This window comes from Purpureocillium takamizusanense, chromosome 8, assembly GCF_022605165.1.
Source record: "Purpureocillium takamizusanense chromosome 8, complete sequence".
Lineage (NCBI taxonomy): Eukaryota > Fungi > Ascomycota > Sordariomycetes > Hypocreales > Ophiocordycipitaceae > Purpureocillium > Purpureocillium takamizusanense.
In genome coordinates this window covers 1,517,693-1,537,866 of record NC_063075.1, presented here as the reverse complement: position 1 = coordinate 1,537,866, position 20,174 = coordinate 1,517,693, and the positions used below count along the sequence as shown (strand labels likewise).

Genomic DNA, 20,174 nt, shown 5'->3' with positions numbered 1-20,174 from the left:
GCAGGTCCACAGGTAACTACACCCCAGTGTACCTGAACGCGGAGTCGTCCTGCAGGCACAATGTACCGCTATGATGATGCCATGTACCCATTCTCAGTCTCGGACGAAGAGACTGGCAATCGCCAGAGGGGAAGGGGAAATCCTGCACTTGATACTAGTATGCAGTTGTAACTGAGTCTCCGAGTCGAGCTCTTTCTTATTGTGGCTGCCAATCTCATACAGCCGCCGATGCCCTTGATTGGCACATCTCAACAGCTCGGCTATGCTAGAAACACCGCGTCTTTGATGACAACGCCAGATAGAACTAGCTGTAGGCACAACTTTACAGGAGGCCATGCGATCATCGTGCGCCGAGTCGGGTTTCCGCAGCTGACCTGTTTGCTAGTCCAGTCTCACACTATATGTTTGGCGCCAGTCACTGCAACCCGCGCGTAAATGGTGGGTTGATGACGAGGCTGTATAAATTTCGAGCCGGCAGCCTTTACTATGTAAAGTAAAGCCCTGCAAATGTCTCGTCATGGCAACTAGACGGGTGCCATCGAAGCACAAATAAGTGATACTCGGCAATGTATAGGGTAGGCCATATGTGCAACTGCCGCGTGTTGTGGCAGCCTTGCTCGGACCCAGTCAAGCAGCTCCACCTTGGCGGCCAGCCAGTGGCTGCGAACCAGCGAGCTCCCTCCAGCTTTCTCGTCATCACCTCTGTCCTCCATCCACCACATCCACAACCACCGCCCTTGCACGAACCCTCCCATCGCACACATCGACGCAGTCGCCGTTCCCCCGCAGCCGAACCAGCCGCAGATTGGACGTCGTCACGATGGGATCCGACCCTCAATACGCCAAGTGGCCCCTGCTGCCTCTCTCGCAGCACGTCTTCACCCTCAGCAATGCCTACGCAACCCGGACGGCCCAGCAGGCTGCCGTCAAGACCCTCCAAGATGCCATCGCCGAGGACAAGATGGCGCCGTTCTACAGGTACCTTGCGCACCCTATTGACGGCATTCTCAACACGTTCGGCGAGGGCGGTGCGTCGGGTCCGGGCAAGCCTCTGAGTAGGAAATCCAGCCTGGTCGGCATGGTGGCCACCAAGACGTCCAACACCAGCATCAGCTTGCCCTGGGACGAGGCGCTCTATGCAAAGCTGAAGGAGGACAACGACAAGGAGCTGGAACAGTTTCAAAAAGAAGAAGACGAGGCCGTTGAGCAGGCCGGTGACACTGAAATCATGGCGGCCAAGGGGAAGCGGGCGGAGTTTTGGGCACGCGTGGGCGACAAGGTACGGCATTCCGTGGACTCAAATGATGGAGATACTGACAAGTCATAGGACAAGGCGATTGCGGCATACGAGAGCGTCTACGAGAAGACGGGCATCTTAGGCACCAAGATTGACCTCGTCCTGGCCATAATACGCATGGGCCTCTTCTATGGCGACAAGCCTCTTGTCAAGAAGCACGTCGAGCGGGCAAAGACGCTCGTCGAGTCGGGAGGTGACTGGGATCGTCGCAATCGCCTCAAGGCCTACGAGGGCCTCCACCTCATCACCGTCCGCTCCTACAACCTCGCCGCACCACTCCTGCTCGACTCCCTCTCCACATTTACCAGCTACGAACTCTGCACCTACTCGAGCCTCGTTGTATACTCGGTGCTCGCCGGCTCCGTGTCTTTGAAGCGGGTCGACTTTAAGTCCAAGGTCGTTGACGCACCGGAGATCAAGGCAATCATGGGAGATGGTGAAGACAAGCTTTTGGCCCTCAGCGGCGCGCTGAGTGCCGGCCCTGGCGCCGATGATACTACCGGCGACCAGGCGCCCCAGGCCGCCACCTCCAAGGCCGTCAACCTGACAACCTTAGGCTCCAGCACAGAGCAGCCCGAGGCCGAAATGGCCATTGACTTCAGCCCTCTCGCCCTGCTGGTCAGCAGCCTCTACAACGGCAACTACAAGACCTTCTTCAGGTCTTTGGCCGATGTCGAGGAGCAGTTCCTTAACCAGGACCGCTACCTCCACGAGCACAAGAACTGGTTCATCCGCGAGATGCGCCTGCGGGCGTACCAGCAGCTGCTGCAGAGCTACCGCGTTGTGGGGCTCGAGAGCATGGCCAACGACTTTGGCGTCACCGTCGACTTCCTCGACCGGTAAGTCACACTGCATTGCGCACTACGATTTGTCTGAACGTGTGAACCTGACATGCGTTTTTAGTGACCTCGCTCGCTTCATTGCCGCCGGCCGCATCCCCTGCACAATTGACCGCGTCTCCGGCAAGGGCGTCATCGAGACGAACCGACCTGATGACAAGAACAAGCAGTACCAGGATGTTGTCCGCCAGGGTGACCAGCTAATCACGAAGCTGCAAAAGTATGGCCAGGCCGTGCGGCTGAGGGGCAGTGAGCGTGCATAGATTGGCGGGAGAGTCGCTGGGCATGGGCGGGAACTAGGGAAGTGCAGACACGCGCGGGATAAATCGCGCGGACTCGTGTGCCATTACTGGTTGTACTATATGAGGTACTTAGAGGAAGGTGTTTCCTTGGCGGCGCAATGGAACGCCGAGAGTAGGAACACATGACATAGCACTATGGAAGGCCCATGGCGATCAAAAAAGGTGCATGAACTCTGATGTCTCTACGGCTTTAGGATTCATTTGTCTACCGTTGACCCACTGACTGGCCTTGCTGGCCTGGGTGGCGTCCCTTTCCAAGCGAGGCATAATCCATTTTCTATGCTGAAAGCGCGCGCGGTCCAAAACAATGTCATGGTCTAGCCCTCCCTTCGCCTAATTGATGGGTATAGGTTTAGGTTTACCTGTACTTGTCCATGAATTCTTGGTGGAACTTGACGATGCTGCCCACCCACTCCGTGCCGGGCGCCAGGAACGTCGTGCGGAAATGCAGGGTGCCATCGGCCTGTCCGAAGCCCGATCCCGGGATGACGCAGATGCCGGTGGCATCGAGGAGCTGGTGGGCGTAGAGCTCGTCGGGCTGACGGCCCTCGGCGGCGGCCGCGTCGACGGCCTTCTTGGGGAGGCGGATGGTGGGGAAGAGGTACATGGCGCCCTGGGGCTCTGCGCACTCGACGCCCTCCATCTGGCAGAAGGCCTTGTGCAGAGCGGTGGCGCGCTCGCGGAGGCCCTCGTGGATTCCCGTGTACTCCTTGTTGTACAGCTCGTATGAGGGCTCGCCCTGCTTGGGAGGGTTGACCATGAGCTCGACGAGGCACTGGCTGATGACGGGAGCGCACAGCATGATGGAGACATATTTGTAGACGTTGGCCTCGACCTCGGGGTCGAAGCCGACGAGCTCAAAGTAGCCGCCACGGTGACCGCACTCGCCGACCATGCCCTTGGAGATGCTGTGGAGGGAGGCAAGCTCCATCGAGTCGTACTTGCCCGGGTTCTCCTTTTGCATCTGGCGCAGGACGCCCTTGACGCTGTGGAACTTGCCCACGAAGACGTTGGTCTGGTACACCTCGTCGGCCATGATGACCAGGTTCTTCTGGTTAGCGAAGTCGATGACGGCGCGGACATCGTCCTCGGACAGAGAGGCGCCGGTGGGGTTGCCGGGGTTGATGATGACGATGCAGCGGACGTCAATGCCCTCGGCCGTGGCCTTCTCGTACGACTTCTTGATGGTGTCGAGGTCGGTGCCCCAGGCCTTGGACTCGTCGAGGTTGTAGGGGACGCAGGTGGCGTTGAGGAGCGCGAGAGTGGCGGTATAAAGGGGGTATTGAGGGATGGGGATTAGAATGCCGGTAGACTTGTCGACGCACATGACGTTGAGCAGGGTGTTGACTCCCGAGGAGGCGCCGGCGGAGAGATAGATGTGGGCAGGGTCGGCGGGGAATCCATCGCGGCCTGTGCATGGCATTGGTCAGAGATGCGCGGGACAAGCAACCCCCCCGGGACCTATATTGAGGGGAGATGGGGGGAGGAGGGGGAGGGAGGGAACCCACGTTCGAGGAACTTGGCAATGCTCTCCTTGATGGCTGTCACTCCAGTGCTGGCGCTGTAGGCGCCCACGGAGCCGACCTGCTTGAGCAGCCACTTGGCGCGCTCGATGACGTCGGTCTTGTAGCCGAGGCCATTGATCAAAACATCCTCGTTCTTGAGTAGCTCCGGGTTCTCGAGCAGGCTGGTGACCTGGCGGAAGAAGGTGATGGGCTTCTGGTCGAGCTGCTGCGGGTTGCCGATGTTGGCCGAGATGACCTGCTCGAAGGGGAGGCTCGCGTCGCCCTTGCTCAAGCGGGCGCGGTAGTCCTCTGACTTTACGGCGAGCTCCCCACGCACCGCGTACTCGGCCCGCCGCACATTGGGGTTGATGTTGTCCGCGGTGAGTCTCATGGTGGACGCGAAGCGGTGTTGCTGGTGGTGCTGCGGTTGGTGAAACTGGCGCTGCTGCGGGCGTTGGAGGGGTCGAGTAATTTTTGGCGGGGCAGGGACGTTTGCCAGAGCGGAAAGGCGTCGAGGGCAAACTCGGACGGCTTCTTGAGTAAAAGAATAGTCCCGAGCGTTCGAGTCAGCCAGAAAGGTCCAGTGTTCGTTTCCCGGTTGAGAGGCCAAGGAGAAAGAAAATAAAATAAACTTCAAAATGAAAAACAGTGTCTCGAAAGAGGTATGACGAGGCAAAGAATAGAAGGGGTAGCAATGGTTTTGTAATACAAGCGAGAATTGGGCACCGGAGACAAGCCACAAGGATGCCGTGCGGGAAGAGCAGGAACAGGGCGGCGCCGCAGGTTGGTCTGAACTCGCGGCCTCTTACACAACAGAATCCACGCCGGCACGGCGGGCGCGCGAGACCGGGGGGCTAGTGCTTCCAGAAGCCTTGTAAGGCAAGGCACCTCGTCGGGGTAGGGATCTGAAGGGCGCGCCAACAACAAGGGGACGAAAGCGAGAAAGGGGAGGGTTTATTGGGTGTATCAGGGAGGGGTCATCGTTTCTGGACAGGCGTCGTGCAGTTCCGAGTCGGCGACGATGAGTCGAGTCGCCTCAGTGACATGCCACGCCGTGCATGCTTGTCGGGCGACCGCCCCTGCCGCACTCGCAGCGTCCTCTGGTCCCCCGAAACGTGGAGTTCCGAGGATGGGAGGGGGGCGACCTAGGCCTAGTACCTACGTAGCAGCCGCTGGGCTGGGTAGGGGCGGCAATGCGCGGCGCACCGCTCGCCGTGCTGTCTCTCACGCATAGGTTCGGGTGCATCCGAGACCGGGGCCGCCCGCGAGGAGGAGCAGCAGCAGCAGCAGCAGCAGCAGCAGTAGCAGCAAAGGGTATCATCGTCATCGATCAGGGAAGCCCAAGCGACAAGTCGCTTGTGTATGGGTAGTTGACTTGACGCGTGACCCCTCGTCTCCGACGGCTATCGTGCGACGTCAAAGCCTGTCGTGCTTGGTTCCGGGCGAACGCCCCGGCCTGCCCAAAAGCTTGCTCACCAGGTTTTGCGGGCAATGCGATGTTGCGAGATGAAAAGGTGCGACAAGCAACACGTCTCTCTCACCTTGACCGGTCAGCCCTGTTCTTTCCGCCAGTTTGGTGGCCAGCGGCCTGGTCCTCGTCGTGAACCTCATTGCGACAGGGGCAAAACGACCGGCGAAGGCGAGTCGAACAAATGAAGCGTCGTCGGATGCGCTGTTATGACCCCGCGCAAAGGCCAGCGGAAGGAGTTGGTCGTCAGCGACGTTTTGTGGTGAGAAGGCGCGCAGCCGCCGTTGGGGCAAGCTCTGTGACCCTCTGCGGCTCATTAGGTCAACTACTATACCTTATAGTACCTACTAGGTACCTTACCTGGGTACTACTAGGTACCTCCAACAAAGAGGGAATTGGCGGGCTACGATAATTACAGGGCACTGAAACCTCACTGCTGGGCCACCGGCTTACCGCTTGGATCCTGGCGCATTATTCGCACTGACTGCGTCGCATCCTTGCCTCAAGATCATGTCAAAGATATCTACCAATATCCTGAAAGCTCCAAGGATCCTGATCACGAGAGAATCTTGGGCGCCCAGCTTCGCCCGGCCTGGTCATATTGGAGCTCGCTCACCTTGATGAATTGCCTCACCGACAGCCTGTTGTTGGCCGCTGAAGCCACAGCGCCCCCCCTGCCAGCCCGTTATCGGCTCCAGGCCGCCACCCCTGTCGGTTCCCTCCGCCAGCGCCCACTTCGGCTGCCGGCGCCACCTTTCCCCGACCAGTTCGCCGCGTCCCGTCCGTCCCCGAAATTTTGCCAAAGCGCCGACGGGACGCATCGACGACATTGAAGCTCCCCCCTCTGACCCGACGACCGCCCGCAAGGCTCCCCCGACCGCAGCCATGGCCAAGAAAGGTGAGCTGCTTCCTCTTCCCGACGCGGCGAGTCTCAGACACGTAGTAGAGCACTTGACTAACGTAATGGGTGCGCACAGCCAAGGCTCGCCTGATCAACGTCCGTCTGATCTCCATGGCCATGACCGGCTTCTTCTACACCTTCAAGCGCCCTCGGACATCACCGATGATGGGTATGCTGAAGTACGACCCGATTGGTACGCTCAAACCTCGCCTCATAGCCTGATGGCCAACACTGACCGACTTCGACACAGTCCGCAAGAAGGTGCTGTTCCTCGAGACGAAGAAGAGGTCCAAGTGAGGCACGTCTGCTATCCTTGGATCTTGACAGCGACGACCGCGCATATTTATGCCCGAGATAGTCGCAAACCATGCGACGTTGCGCATGCGCGTGTAACATTTTATGTACATCAGTATTTTGGGCATACCTGGAGTTTGGGAGCTTTGCATGACGCTGGCGCACCGAGGCACGGAGCCTCCACCCGCCAAAATGACTAGGGCAATATCTGGCACGCTGCTCAGCATATTTGTTGCCAAAATGTCTTTTCAGATTGGGTAGCAAATTGAGCAAGAATAGCTACAGATCCCTCCGTGATATGTCTCGGACCCTTCTGCGCATCTGTGTGCAGCTCACCACATCCAGTTCGCGCCAGTGTCCCCCTTTCCCCTCATGAGTCAGGTGAGAGAAGCGTCGATATCAGGCGTGGTCAGGTCCGACACGACCTTCAATTTCTTGGTCAAGCCTGGTATTTCCTCGGGCCCGTCCAAGCCATGCTTATTGCCAGTTTTGGTGACACAACGTTTGTCCAACATGGAGTGATCTCTTTCGAAAGTGGCGACGGTGGGAAGAGAGCAAACAGAGTCGACGGATTCGGCCGAAAGAAGCCCTCTGCGGATGCCTCGGACCACTTCCTCGGTGGCGGTTGATGGGGTACCTGTCTCTCCGAAGCTAACGCGCCCGTCGCGTCTACATACAATTTCTACACCCCGATATGCGCCCAGTTCACTTGACTCCTGTGACGACGATACCTTCAAGATGGGTCGTGGCTTAGCCCCTTCGCGGCGTCGTATCTGCTCCTGTTCAACGGATGGGGCCGCAAGGGCGATTGGTCTGGCAACGCTGCTGTGTTCCATAGGGACCTTGCGAGTGAGAGGGACTTCGAGACAAGGCACATCGCCCAGAATGAGACTAGTTCCGATATTTGGTATCAATGAGCCGTCTCCAGAATCCGATGTCATTTGGCTCGGCTGGTCAACCACTTGGACTGCTGTTCCGGTATTGCTATGAGCATCGACGTGGTCACGGTGCTTCTGAACCCAGAGTCTCTCCTCGGCCAAGTATCGTGCTGTAGAGTGAAGGAGTCGATTTACTTCAGCAATTCGTTCCACAGTGATGCCCACGTCCTGAACTTGAGGGACCCGGTCTTCAATACTTCTCAGTTGAGATTTCAGCATATCAACTTTCCGGATGTCATGCTGCCACCGCTCGCGCAATGAGGCAGCCGCCCTAAGTTGGCCTTCAAGATCGCGGATTCTTTCCTGAAGTGAGGGTGTGAGCTCGTGTCCCGCTAATTGCGAAGTGCTGTTGGCGGTTTTGTCTTCCGATGCGCAGAACCTGGCCTCTACCTGGTCACTGACAGCACGCAATTGACCACCGAAAGCTGCCATGGCGGTTTGGGTGTGGCGGAGGCATTTTTCCGACTCATCCTGGGCTACCTTGAAACCCTTCTCTAGAGATCGTTTGAATGACGTGATTGCGTCTCGTATCTCGGCGTGCGCATTTTTCTCGTTGTTGAAAGCTTTTTCAGCAAGGGCTGCCATATTCGATGACGCTGTCTCCGCGAATGCATGGAATTCTCGTTCCAGGAGGTTTATCGTGTCACCGCGCTCGTTGAACTCGTTCTTTATGTTCATCTCGGATCCAGAAGGGTTGTTATTGGATTGGGACTGCTTGATCCATTCATTGATGAGGTTCTCTATCTGTTGACGCATTGTGACCAGGTCGCTCTGCGAGGTGTCCAGGCGCTTGCGAAGCTGTTCTTGAGCTTTGCCATTGCTGACCTGAGCATCTTCGAATGTTTTGTTTCGCGAATTCATCTCTTGGCTGATGTTGTTGAGATTCATTTGCAAACCACTGATAGCCCCATGGATTGTCGTCATTGCGGCGTCGTGGGCTTCGGAAGCCGTATTTAGAGCCCCATTCACACTGAGAGTGATTCAGTGCGAGCGTCAGACAACAGCATAGTCAACAACTTACTGAGATTCAATTCTCCTCTCCATTGTTCGTGCCGTTTTCTTGATCGCGACAGGTAAAGTGTTTACCTCACAGGCCTCAAGACGCTGGACTAAGGCTTCAATTCTGCATCGGTGTTAGTATGAAACACACCGCAGAGCGTGGTGATGTACCTTTCGTACACCTCCCCTATGTACGCAACATCGCCGTCCAGCTCCCTCTTTGCTTCCCGCGAAGTCGCTAAGAGGGAGTCGACTTTGCTTTCCAGGGCGGTGACGGTCATTTGTGTGCTTTTCTGCGCTTCTAGCTGCCGAGTGACCGTCGACGCAAGATCATTCTCACATCGGAGCCGCTTCTCTTGCTCCATTAGCTTGCATTGTAAGTCAAGAATTGCTTTGTCCTCTATCGACGATGGTGAGCTCAAGCGCAAGACTGAGGCGGGTGACGCTTCTTTCAATTGACTTACTCGCCTGAAGTTCCTGGCCCATGCTAGTTCTGAGTTCCGCCAAGCATGCTCTCATTTCCTCGCGCTTCTGGCGGCTGTTCTCAAGAGCCTTCTCAACCTTCTTCGAGTCTGTGATGCGATGCTGATGATCCTTCTCCAGCTCTGTCATTGATTTTGCGTGGAACGTTTTCGATCGCTGCCAGAGATTCTGTTGCTCGGTGATTGCTTCGTTGATCTTGTCTCGATATCGTCGCGTTTTCTCTTCAAAATCGGCCACTCGGCCCTTTGATTCAGTGATATGAGCCTGCAGCGATATAATCTCCCCTTCAAGTTGCTTGTTGCATTCCACCGTTCTGCCGCTCTCTTTCTGAAGCTGCTGGTAACAGGCCTCGAAATGTCGCAATTTGCCTGTCTTCTCATCGAGTCGAGATTGAGTTTCAGCGAGCGTCAATTGGTGGCGATGGAGAGTGTCTTGCAGCGACTCAATCTTTGAACTCGCATAGTCTTGCTCTTCGTCCGCTATCTGCATGCACTCATTCCAATATTGGGCGACTTGGTGCATGGCCATCATTTTTCGGTCACCATCACTCGTACGGCGAGATTTCTGAATCGTGCCTCGCTTCCTTGATATATTACTCGTGCGAGATTGCGGTCGATTTCGCGCCGTCCGGTTGTGCTCATGAACGCCACGACTTGGAACGGGACGACTTGCGACAGCTCGCCTTCGCTCATGAGGGCTTCGATGAACAGGCCCCTCGAGGTCGCCACAAATACTTGAAGGAGCCCCTCGATTGTGGAAGTCATCGACTTTTGGATGCGGGAGATTTGGGGCGTGAAAGTAGACCGATTGGGGTATACCATCGTTGCCTCCCTTCCTCCCTCCTGGGGAACGACCTGGGTAGTCAATGTTGGTTGTCTGTGAAGTTTGTGGTGAGCCATGAAGTCTTTCCAATGCCTTCGAACCGGCAGCTCGGACATCGCTCGGGGTTGTCGTCAGTATATTGTTCATGAAAGAAGAAGGTTTTGCTTGTTGGCAGCTCGACCACTCTTGCTCCACGGTGCCTGGCATGGCTGGCAGTTCAAACTGTTGAGTCTCCGGGATCTGCGATGGTAGTCGATTCAATCTAGCGAGTTCCTCTGTAGGTGAATGCGTTGTATGCGCGATTGACGGCTGTCGAGACGGGATTTCTGGATCTGGGTTCTGGAATTGTGTTTTTGACTTATCGGCATTAGGCGAGGACAACGCCAAGTCGGGCCTTCGTCTCGAATTTGAGTCTGATGGGGATCTCTCAACTGCAAGAGAGATCTCAGGAAGGTCTAGAGGCTCCGGTCGATTAGTCGCCTGCATGATGGGCATCGGCCCTTTTGAGCCAGGAGAGACGGTCGCATGTCGTGTGCCTGGTTTGCCATTTGGCTTATTTTCCTTGGCGATGGAAATACGTCCGAGTGGTCTCTCTGAAAACTGACCGGGTCTGGGGGGTTGTTTGGGACCAAAGGAAAAACCTGCACCCAGGACATCCTCGGAAATTTCTTCCTTTGCGGCCGAAAACTTTCTGGCGGGGACGTCGTCGGGGTGCTTGCTGATGTGTTGTTGAGAGTCGGGCACTGATGATCTCAATCTGGTGAAGTGGTGCTGGTCGACCTGCAACTCGCATGTGTCACTGCTCCTCACGCTAATCGGAGAAGAGCTCTTTGGTTGACGACCAGGAGAAGGCGTCATGGTAATTGAGGCTCAGGACAAGGACATGTAGAGGTGGGCGAGGAAGAGGTCTTTCCTCTCGGAAGCCTGGCGATGTGTTGTTGGCCTCAGCTCTCGAGTCTCGTCGCGTCGTGGTGCAAGGTGTTCAGTAAGAAGTTGCTTATCGTCGCAAAGGGAGATGAACGGGCGGGAATTGAGGATGGACAGGAGGCGGGAAATTTATTATGTCGTCCGTGATGTTCGGTTGTGCAGCGCTGGCCTGGGAAGGAGCACTGCCCAATTGGGCGGGAGGGAAAGCGCAGCCAAGGAAGGAGCAGCAAGGCAAGCATCCAGAATCTCAACGCAGACGCAGAAACTCAAATGCTTCTATTCAAGAGGCCTATGCATGATTTTAAGCCGGAGATCTTGAGGCAAACCATGATGTTGAAGATGGCGTGGCACGTTCATCGCATGTTTACTTGGTCGCGCTGCCGGAGGCTGATCTTGACATTGAAGCTTGGTGACACCATGGCAGCAACTCCATCGTCATCGGGCCTCATATCAGGAAACTTCCAGGTGAGGGGTGGTGCCTCTGATAGTAGTGAAAGCGGGCAGTCTGTCGACAGTATCATCATTCTCCGTGAGTTGGGATATTGATTGATGCGATGACGAGCGTCGGCATCAAGTAGAGGGTCCGACGTCACGGCAGAGCATCGTCCATTCTAATTAGACGCCACTAAAACCGACCCCTGCATACGAATTCTTCATGGCGACCCAAGCACAAGGCCGCAACGTGCGAGAGACCCGTCGTCCGCCATGGCTGGCCAGGAAGTTGTTGCCCGGCGCCAGGCCTACTACACCTCATTGGCTGGCTGGGCGTGCAGGTGCAGGGTGCTCGGCGCTTCGAGAGTGCACCTCACCAATCACCATCTCATCACGGCTTGAGACACTTCTGTTCCAGGTGATGGGTCTCGTTGCACACCACAAGAAACCCCTGCAAGGTACGAGAGGGTTGGCCAAGGGCGGCAGGCGATGCATCAAGCATTGCCGGCGTCGCATGTGTGCTCACTCACGGTACTACTGCCTGAGGAGGAGAGGGGGGTTGCACAGCATGTAAATACCGGCAGACGTCGACTCTCGTTTCTGTCTTGTTCAACTACTACTACTATTGAAGCACGTCTCTGGGATCCCCACTGTGCTAAGGATCCTCAGCTAACATGAATCCACGATACATTTTATTGAAGCGAGATGACCATGGAGCGTCCCAAGGGGACGCTGGAGGTGGTCCAGCTCCAAGTCCGGACTCAGGTGTGGACGCTGGGGCTTCTGGCCACAGCTCCGCCATGTCACTCTCAACGGGTGGTCTGGTGGCCATAGTCGTCGTTGTGGTCGTCGTCACCATCGTTGGTGGTAGGTATTCCTGCAGCCCTACAGCATTATATGCCTTGAGTGCTGACCCTCGACAGTAACGACTGCAGCCCTCTTCTTCATCGCCAAAAAACGTGAGTGGACGATGAGAGAGACGCTCCGGAGATCGGCCAAGAAGGTCGTTGCAGCGATCACGCCGCGGCGAACGGAGTTCCCGGACTCTGTGAAGGAGTCGATGGGATCAACCCGACGTGGGCGTTCAAAGCGAACCGACAGTGTACCGCCCACGCCTCGCCTGCGACCAGAAGACCTCGAGAAAGGTCCAGCTCAATCGGTGACCACGAAGAAATCTCGACGATGATTTGCGTGGCGAGACTGTTGGCTTTCTCAGGAGCAGCTGCAAGGGTTGCTGGGTGGGTAGATAGGTGCTCATAGGTCTTCTTGGTGTATGATGAATAGTTAGTTGGCTTAGGATCCTTAGTATTACATCTTTCTGAACGTGTTGGAGCTGGCACTCCGCCGGTTCCCAAAAGATTTCTTCTGTGGCGCTGGCGTTTCCTCCTCTCTTCTCTTCTTCTGTGATTCTGGGACGAAAGAAACTTGTCGCTCGCCGACCACATTTCCTCTTCTTGCTCTATCGCCACGACCAAATTTCTGTTGTCTCGATCCTAGTGCGGTATCGCGCATCTGTGCGCCATCGTTGTGTGACGATGAAACTCGCATGACCACGTCGTCCTTGGGCTTGCGCACCGGTGCGGGCTCGTCGTCGTCGTCGCTGGACTCATCCTCAGAATCCTTGGCTTGATATCGAGAGGGAGCGGCGGGGTCCGCGGCTTGTTCCACGACAGTGCTCGGATTGAGTAACTGGAACTCGCGGCTGTTCTCATCGACCATGAACTCTTCGTCCTCAAACATCTGAGCAAAACGCTCGTCTCCGAGAAGGCCGGCATTGGTGTCGACCTCGCCTCTGTTCTCTTGCTTCTTGAGCAGCTTGTCAACCAGTTTCTGATTGACCTTGACCTTCTTGCTGCCCCTAATTCTGCTGGCGCGCTCCTTCTCAACCTTATCCTTCACACGCTTCATTCTCTCTTCTTCCCAGGCATATGGGTTGGCGATGAGCTTAGCCTGTTCATAGAGCTTGGATGCGACAAAGTAACCATGCATATACGGGCGCAGAAGGTTTGTCTTCCCCACGAGATGCGCCAGGCTGAGCTGCTTCAACTCTGGCAACGTCAAGAACTTGTAGTTGTCGTAGGTTTCCGTGTGCACCTCCTCGGCCATCTCCTCAACCATGTTGTCCAGGAAGGAGCACCACTTCGGAGCAGGTCCTAGCTGTGGTACGAAGAACGCATGCTGCTGCTTTCCCTCGTTCGCGGTGAGCAGCATTCCTGTGTTTTTGCACCATGCTACGTCGTTGATGTCGACGACCGGCTCGACCGAAGTCCATGGGTCTCCGGATTGCTCGTCCCATATTTTGATGATGCGTTTATCCGCAGACATTATCTTCTTCTCTTGAGACGAGTTCGTCATGTGGATGAGCTTCTGAACCGCAAAGCCATAGCCGTGGTCTTTCTTCAGGAGGGGCACTGGACGTCGGAGGTCAAATAGCTGGATCATGCCGGTGGATGAGCCCGTAGCTAATGAGAGGCCTGACGGGGAGAAGTCGAGAGCTGTCACCTCGCCATCGTGACCACTGAGCAGTGCTGCCCTTGACTTTGAGCGAGGGTCCCAGAACTCCACTGTCCCTATCGAAGTGCCAAAGGCGAGGAGGTTGTGCGTCTTCTCGGCAATGGCGCCGACATTGACGCTGCCGACGCCAATGCCGCCTTGCAAGCCGCCGCCCGTCTCGTCGTCACCGCCGACCTCAATCTGGTATGACTTCATATAACGCCCGAGCTCGAGGTTCATGCGGAAGACCTCGCCCTTTCCGTCGGCGTCCAGCCCAACGGCAGGCACAAGGGCCTCGGCGGCATGTCGATCGTACAGCAGGTCGCGGCCATATCTGGGTATCCGGACTTCGTAATGGCACCCCATCGGCGTGTGGAACTCTAGCTTGCGATCCGTTTGTAGGTGCAGAGATTTGGAGTAGTCTTGCGAAAGGAGAACGAAAGAGTGATTCAACGAGGTGGTATGGCGAGTAAAGGATAAGGACAGCTGGGGGAGGTTGTGGACGTGGATTTGGGGCTTGTATGTGCCCGTGGACATGACCCATTCGCCATCTTCGCTGATGCGAATGCAGTTGCTGGCCTCCTCAAACTCGAAATCTTGTAGCAGCTCGACGCGGTTCTGATACTCGGGATCGTTCTTGAGGCTGCGCTTCCGGCGGCGGGCCAGCCAGTCCGGCAATGGTCTGGCGGTTGATGCGCCTGAGATGGTATAGACCGGAACGGTCCCGGGATTTGAGAGCTTCATGGTCGGCGACGCTGATGAGGCTCAGAAATCACGACGCGGGCTCGGGCATGGATTTTGTCGAACAAGAAGGTGGGAGGGCTGCGAGTCGCAGCGTGTCGACCGCCCGACGAAAAAAAATCAAGGTGACGGACGGTGAAGAAAAAGCCCGTCCCCACCTGGTCCGGTGCGCCTCGGTGAGCATGCAAACTGGCCGACCCCCACAATGCGCCCGGTTAGCGTGTCGGGTCTGACCGAGTCAGCCAAAGCGGACATGGACGCGGCGCTGGCGCCAGTCTGGTGCTGAAGCTTTCTACTGGCGCCCTCCACCTCCCTGACGACGACATCCCACAGCACTCCGTCTCCATCGGCGCGCGGCCCATCCTGGAGTGCAGCCCACGCATATACGCTCCTTGTCGATGACGTCCGCTAGGAAGTGGCAATCCATCACCTTGCGACGGTCTTGATTCCCCATTCGACTGCGAAGACCATCTCAGGCCGTGCACGTCGTGGCGAGCCTCACGAGAGCGACGGCCGCCAACCACGACTCGCTGAGATGGAGCCCGGGGGACCATTGCGCTCAACGGAAGGAACCGCCGAGGCACTCGATTTCTCCTAAAGACCGGCGCGCCGGCTAAGCATCTCTTGCGGAAGTGCAAGCCGAGGGACTGGGAAACTCGCTGCTCCCGCGCGAGCGGCCGCATCGCATCTCACGGTGCCGTCGAGCAGCCTGCCTCGAGCGAACCACAATCGAAGTTGTCGATATGGATACTGCCGAATACGATACCAACACTCTGCTTATCGTTCGTATTTCCCCTCCCAAGGTGCTGGACCCGGCAGACAAAAGGCTAATTCGTTGTATAGTCCAATATTGCATCCATCTGCTATCGCATTTACGAACCCCCAACCGAATCATCCCAGCGCTTCGCCTCGTCGGCTCTCGATGTCGAGAGCCAGCTGAGAAAGGACGGCCATGTAGTATTCTACGAAGCCTCCAGGTGCGGCATCTGGCACTTTCGCCTCATCGGAAAGGAAGGACATGACAATGTCACGAGCGAAAACCTCGACAGAACGTTGGACACATGCGGGCACCGACTGCTACTTGGCGCGGAGGGGACTTTAGAGCCGGCGAGCCTGCAAAAGCCTCGTCCCCACCCGCAACTGACCCAGACTCCGACGACTGCCACCGCAGGCGCATCCGCTTTCGACCAGTCTCAGCGAAGTGCGATCCCGGGGAGTGCCTCTCAGCTTGGTGGTACCAGTTCGCAAGACCACGAATCGCAGTCCAACGAAGTCACCGGGGGCGACTCGAAAGCGATCTCCACCAAAATTGTCTACGAGAGCTTCATCACGGCTCTCCTTCTGTCGATATCATCCACATTTTGTAGCCATTCTGGTGCTATACCCTTGAACTATCGCACCATTCTTCTTCCCGCCACAGGTCCGGGCCCCGAAGACCCCGCTGAGCCTGGGCCTCGGATCTATCCAGTATTGGCCACTTTGCGAGCATATATCACCACTACGGGCGCTTTGGTAACTAGTTTCGTCTTTTCGCGATGTCGAGGGCTTATGTCGCTCTCCGACGCGGTCACCGCCAATCTCTCCCTGCCGGGCACACCGATCCTTGCAGCCCCATTCGGGGCTATGATAAAGAACCAGTCCTCTCCGGGCGCGGATGCGGGGTCCGCAAGCTTGGCTCAAACGCCGAATACCCAAGCATTGAGCCTCCGCGGCGGGTATGATGCACACGACTCCATGTGGAAGCAAGCTTGCTTGAAAATCCTGAAATTACGCGGTGTTGATCCAGCCAGCCTCTCAGATTGTACCTGGGTGCATCTTCTCGTGCCCAAACCAAGGCTCGTCGACGTCAAGCTTGACCAGCGGCGGCAGCAATCGCTCGGCTGCACCGTCACGTTACCTTGGCCGGGCCCCCTTTGCTTTCGCAAACGAGTGGTCGAAGTATCGGCCACAAGCCGAGTTGGCGACAATCTTCTTAGTGGTCACGAGGAAAGCCACGATCCGTTGGGCGATGCCAGGGGCTGGTTCAATTCTGCGCCTGAGAGAGAGGAGAAACTGTCAAAGCGCAAACTCGAGCGAGCGGCGACAGCGAAGGACGCGGCCTTGGGCGATGCTCGCGCTCCACGACCTAGCGTGCCATCACCTGCGACCATCCGACGACCGAGTGCGACGGCAGCCGGTGCAATCTATCCGACCCCGCCTGATGGCGTGCAACATCTGAATGGCATAACGCCGTCATTTGACGGTACCTTGTCAAGCCCCGGCAACCCCATGTCTGCCGTTCCGTTGCCTGACGTGGACCCAGTCTCGTCAAGTACAAACAACACGAGCGAGGCCTTCGATAATTCTGACGATTTTCACGACTCAAAACGACAAAGGAATGACGTGAACCTCCTCAGCGATGCCGATCACATGTTTGGCGATCTGGGAGGTGACATGTTCGGTGACAATGATATCACGGACGCCGACTTCAACTTTTTCGACGAGGCTCCCGAGGAAGAGGACCTCGAGATTGCTATGGATGATGCCGATGACAACGCCGTCGACGATGGTGATATTCAGAAGACAGACGAAGCAACACTGAACACAATAGACGTGAAGGCTGAGCCTGTCCCAGGTCGGGACGATGCAGTCTTTGCAAAACCAGAGCTGAAGCATGCTAGGAGCTCTCGAAACGAGAACGCACCGCAACGGGGCATAGACATACGCTCAGGCTCGGTCAAGCGAGAGCCGAGTCCGTTCGATCCGCACACAGTTTTCAAGCGTGTCCGAGCCTCTTTGACGGACGCTGGACGGCACATACACACGCCCTCGCTTGCTGACGTGAATCGGACGACAAGAACGTTTGAAAGTATGAGCTTCGACCCGACGCTTCCGATGATTAACAAAAAGTACGAGCAGGGGGGGCAGTTCGACTACAAAAAGATTGCCAGCACTGAAAAGCCACGATTGGAGCCAGGGTTGCTGCCGGAGACCGACTACCTCAAACGCCACGGAAGGCACCTAAAGAGATTGAGAGATCGCGACCTGCAGACCGGCTTGGTGGCCAAGACCTCAACAGCACTCGAGTCTCATACGAGTCGCCTGAGTCCGACGAGGATGGAGAACTCTCCATCTGAGGATGACGACAGCAGCGCTGGATCTGATGAAGATGGTTCAAGCTATACGACAGAAGAACCGACCTCGCCGGTCAAGTCTAGCGTCAAAGTTGTTGCTGCCGACGACGACGTCGCGTCGCAAGTGACGTCGGCACGAGACTTGGAAACTTTCGAGGAACCAGACCATCAACTCGCAGCGGAGCTGCCTAGACTTTCCAAGCCGGACGCTGTTGAGCTCCCGCTTTGCCAATTGTTTTCGGACCCAGAGCCGATACCGCTCGACCTTTCTCTTGGCGACGAAGACTTTATTCAAGTTGCCCAAATATTGACCGATCAAGCGGCAATCGGGAAACTTGATATCTGCTCCACAGACGACGCGGACTCGCTGGGGGGCTCTGGGAGCCTCAGTTCTCAGATGCGGCCTTGCGACGCGCGAAATGCCCTGCAACGGCTGCGGGATTCAGTCCCGGCGCTGTTAAAGGATGCAAGGCCGGTGAGCCTGAAAGCGCTCCTCGACGTTCTGGATGTGCCTTTTGTTGGCCAGTCTAGCCGTGTTCAGCCACGTCCTGTGCCTGGCAGGGATCCAAACTCGGAGCAGGTGCGGCCGAGCAATCTTTACCAGATTCCTGGCCCACATCTCGAGGTTCGCAGATCAGATGTCAAACTGTCAGTCTTGCCTAGTGCTGTTACTTTCTGGGAAAGTCTGGGCCTAGCGCCATCATCGGGTCGTAAGAACTTGAACGCCGTCTGTTTGTTTCCGGGCTGGCCCGGCATGAATGACAACGTCAAAACATTCCTGGGCCGCCTAAAAAGTGTGTACGAAGTCTTGAAGCTCGGCTCACTGGACAGCATGCCGCTCACTGCAGACCTGGATGACGGAGTGTTACCCTACGAGGTAGACAGGATATCGACGTCGCCGGATGCCACGATGACTGGACACGGGTCTAGCTTGGTCGAGAGCATGGAAACGCTGCGAGGGGCCATGAACAGCCTGACCGTCACTGAGACGAACATTGTGGTGTACTACGTGTACTCTCCGAGCAACCCTGGAACGATCGTGGAGGCATGTTCCGCGTTTCAGCGCTACTTCGAGTCGTACTGGAAAAGCCTGGCCTCTCAGAAGCTGGTGGCGCCGAATGAGCTGGTCCTGCAACTTGTCTCGGTAGACTTGTTGTCTGCGCCAAGCTCACTGGTGGTGACGCCGGGCCAGGAGCTTATCAAGCTGTGCATGGAGACGTACGACCGTTGCACGCTGTTCAGTGGCCCCATGCCTGCGCCCGCGATCAGATTGGAGCAGCAGCTACCGCGCATCATTGACTTTAAGTTGACAGTGTCGCCGTCAGCATCGCTCATGCGAGAAAACTCAGCCATTCACGTGGCGTACGCGCAAAGCGTAGACGAGAGATGGGTGACAGCTGCGTGGACGGACGACCGTGGAAATCAACAAGAGACGGCCTCATATTGTCTAGGGCGAAAGGGACGACCACAATCTCGCTCCATGAACGAGGTCGCGCGCGAGATATGGGAGTCGACGTTGGATCTCATCTCGGCGTGGAAGGTCCATTGGCGCATAAACATTACCAAGTGTGGGCCGATGGACCAGCAGGAGATTGACTGTTGGATCGACCTGTCTCGAACCGAGAACAATGCCTCAGTGGCGGTCATTCTCATGGCCGTGGACACGAGCCCCTCGCTGCAGCTTGTGCCGCCAGAAGTCAAGTTGCAGCCGCCTTCAGTGCCGTTTCATACGACACCGGTGTCGACGCCACAAGCGAACATTGTGTCCCCTGAGCAGAGCGGCACCCCTGCGACACCGGCACGGGATGGCAATGCCACTGCTGCTACGCCTGGAACAGACGGTGCAGGCGACTCAGATTCCGACGCCGTTCTGGTGGATGTCACGGACCAGACCTGGGGTGCGCTAGTTGGGCATCGGCTTAACAATTCCTCGAGCGTTTTGGACATTCATCCTGCACTTATCAGCGGCTACCTGATCAAGCGCACAGGGACGAGGATAGAGGACGCCCCGGTGTTGATGGAAGTCAACCTGGTGCATACAGACGCCAGTCCTCGGGCATACGAGCCGCTCCTTCGCGAAATGCTCAGCCACTTTAGAGGACTAGGTACCCTGGCAAGGGCGAGAGGAGTGGTGCAAAGAGAGGCGGATGTGCGCCCCTGGCACATTGCTGCCGCTGAGAAGGGTGTGCGAGCCATGTATTTACTCATGTGAAACAAAGATGGGAGCGTTGTCGAAAGAGTCATGACGATACCTCGGGCGGTGGTTGATGGAAAGGCAAGGCGTTGGCATAGGTTTTTGTTTTTTGGTGGGGCATGGCTTTGAGTTGGAGAGCATTGTTGGACAGCAATCCATACAGTATATTAGATGACTTGAGCCCTCGTGTGACTCAGTGCCTTGAGTGACAGCCTTGAGTTACTGTCGTCGTCAATGACGGTGCGTGCGGGCTGCATTGGGTGTTGCAACTTTGTGAAGCTATTCTGGGCAGGGCGGTTTGCGAATAAACTTGAGGCACCAACTTACTACCTGTACCTTGGGTAGTGGGTGGCGGTCTTGTACATTAGTGGCCCGCTAATTATGACGCATCTCTAGGTATAGCCTATAGGTAACCACCAGCTTCTT

General features: G+C 56.5%; 8 protein-coding genes across 10 annotated transcripts; 4 read left to right on the top strand and 4 right to left on the bottom strand.

The window, feature by feature from the left end:
• Window positions 1-712: 712 nt before the first annotated feature.
• Window positions 713-2,760, top strand: RPN7 (proteasome regulatory particle subunit). The gene is made up of 3 exons (XM_047990122.1): window positions 713-1,279; window positions 1,328-2,136; window positions 2,201-2,760. The coding sequence occupies exons 1-3, from the start codon at window positions 821-823 to the stop codon at window positions 2,397-2,399; spliced, it is 1,467 nt and encodes a 488-aa protein (XP_047846128.1). The 5' UTR covers window positions 713-820; the 3' UTR covers window positions 2,400-2,760.
• On the bottom strand, window positions 2,478-5,934 carry ALT1 (Alanine transaminase). Of its 3 annotated transcripts, XM_047990121.1 has the most exons (3): window positions 5,485-5,934; window positions 3,947-4,474; window positions 2,478-3,848 (listed from the first exon to the last, which is right to left on the bottom strand). In XM_047990121.1, exons 1-3 carry the CDS (start codon window positions 5,726-5,728, stop codon window positions 2,797-2,799), a joined length of 1,824 nt encoding a protein of 607 aa, XP_047846127.1. In that variant the 5' UTR covers window positions 5,729-5,934; the 3' UTR covers window positions 2,478-2,796. The 3 variants fall into 3 exon arrangements, with proteins under 3 accessions (XP_047846127.1, XP_047846125.1, XP_047846126.1); XM_047990119.1 differs by lacking the exon at window positions 5,485-5,934 and having other exon boundaries at window positions 3,947-5,037; XM_047990120.1 differs by lacking the exon at window positions 5,485-5,934 and having other exon boundaries at window positions 2,478-3,968.
• Window positions 5,935-6,296: 362 nt separating this feature from the next.
• Window positions 6,297-6,609, top strand: JDV02_008511 (uncharacterized protein; the record flags this gene model as incomplete). The annotated part of the gene is made up of 3 exons (XM_047990118.1): window positions 6,297-6,309; window positions 6,389-6,505; window positions 6,563-6,609. The coding sequence occupies 3 exons, from the start codon at window positions 6,297-6,299 to the stop codon at window positions 6,607-6,609; spliced, it is 177 nt and encodes a 58-aa protein (XP_047846124.1).
• A 283-nt stretch (window positions 6,610-6,892) lies between these two features.
• JDV02_008510 (uncharacterized protein) lies at window positions 6,893-8,468 on the bottom strand (the record flags this gene model as incomplete). Its single annotated transcript, XM_047990117.1, has 1 exon — window positions 6,893-8,468. One exon carries the CDS (start codon window positions 8,466-8,468, stop codon window positions 6,984-6,986), a length of 1,485 nt encoding a protein of 494 aa, XP_047846123.1. The 3' UTR covers window positions 6,893-6,983.
• Window positions 8,469-8,653: 185 nt separating this feature from the next.
• JDV02_008509 (uncharacterized protein) lies at window positions 8,654-9,557 on the bottom strand (the record flags this gene model as incomplete). Its single annotated transcript, XM_047990116.1, has 2 exons — window positions 8,654-8,943; window positions 9,008-9,557. The coding sequence occupies 2 exons, from the start codon at window positions 9,555-9,557 to the stop codon at window positions 8,654-8,656; spliced, it is 840 nt and encodes a 279-aa protein (XP_047846122.1).
• A 2,213-nt stretch (window positions 9,558-11,770) lies between these two features.
• Window positions 11,771-14,561, bottom strand: ENP2 (Small ribosomal subunit biogenesis). Its single transcript, XM_047990114.1, has one exon. It carries the CDS (start codon window positions 14,442-14,444, stop codon window positions 12,516-12,518), a length of 1,929 nt encoding a protein of 642 aa, XP_047846120.1. The 5' UTR covers window positions 14,445-14,561; the 3' UTR covers window positions 11,771-12,515.
• JDV02_008508 (uncharacterized protein) lies at window positions 11,832-12,578 on the top strand. Its single transcript, XM_047990115.1, has 2 exons — window positions 11,832-12,074; window positions 12,131-12,578. The coding sequence occupies exons 1-2, from the start codon at window positions 11,882-11,884 to the stop codon at window positions 12,391-12,393; spliced, it is 456 nt and encodes a 151-aa protein (XP_047846121.1). The 5' UTR covers window positions 11,832-11,881; the 3' UTR covers window positions 12,394-12,578.
• Window positions 14,562-14,753: 192 nt separating the features above from the next.
• Window positions 14,754-19,926, top strand: JDV02_008506 (uncharacterized protein). The gene is made up of 2 exons (XM_047990113.1): window positions 14,754-15,223; window positions 15,285-19,926. Exons 1-2 carry the CDS (start codon window positions 15,185-15,187, stop codon window positions 19,764-19,766), a joined length of 4,521 nt encoding a protein of 1,506 aa, XP_047846119.1. The 5' UTR covers window positions 14,754-15,184; the 3' UTR covers window positions 19,767-19,926.
• Window positions 19,927-20,174: the final 248 nt, after the last annotated feature.

Excerpts from the sequence above, each read along its gene's own strand:
- JDV02_008508 (XM_047990115.1), top strand. The coding sequence starts at position 11,882 with ATGAATCCACGATACATTTTATTGAAGCGAGATGACCATGGAGCGTCC. Across the intron at positions 12,075-12,130 it reads CGTCGTCACCATCGTTGGTG|TAACGACTGCAGCCCTCTTC; the intron begins GTAGGTATTCCT and ends GACCCTCGACAG.
- ENP2 (XM_047990114.1), bottom strand. The coding sequence starts at position 14,444 with ATGAAGCTCTCAAATCCCGGGACCGTTCCGGTCTATACCATCTCAGGC.
- JDV02_008506 (XM_047990113.1), top strand. The coding sequence starts at position 15,185 with ATGGATACTGCCGAATACGATACCAACACTCTGCTTATC. Across the intron at positions 15,224-15,284 it reads ATACCAACACTCTGCTTATC|TCCAATATTGCATCCATCTG; the intron begins GTTCGTATTTCC and ends TTCGTTGTATAG.
- RPN7 (XM_047990122.1), top strand. The coding sequence starts at position 821 with ATGGGATCCGACCCTCAATACGCCAAGTGGCCCCTGCTGCCTCTCTCG. Across the intron at positions 1,280-1,327 it reads GGGCACGCGTGGGCGACAAG|GACAAGGCGATTGCGGCATA; the intron begins GTACGGCATTCC and ends GACAAGTCATAG. Across the intron at positions 2,137-2,200 it reads ACCGTCGACTTCCTCGACCG|TGACCTCGCTCGCTTCATTG; the intron begins GTAAGTCACACT and ends ATGCGTTTTTAG.
- ALT1 (XM_047990121.1), bottom strand. The coding sequence starts at position 5,728 with ATGAGCCGCAGAGGGTCACAGAGCTTGCCCCAACGGCGGCTGCGCGCC. Across the intron at positions 4,475-5,484 it reads AACAGGGCTGACCGGTCAAG|CCGTCCGAGTTTGCCCTCGA; the intron begins GTGAGAGAGACG and ends TTACTCAAGAAG. Across the intron at positions 3,849-3,946 it reads CATTGCCAAGTTCCTCGAAC|GCCGCGATGGATTCCCCGCC; the intron begins GTGGGTTCCCTC and ends TGCCATGCACAG.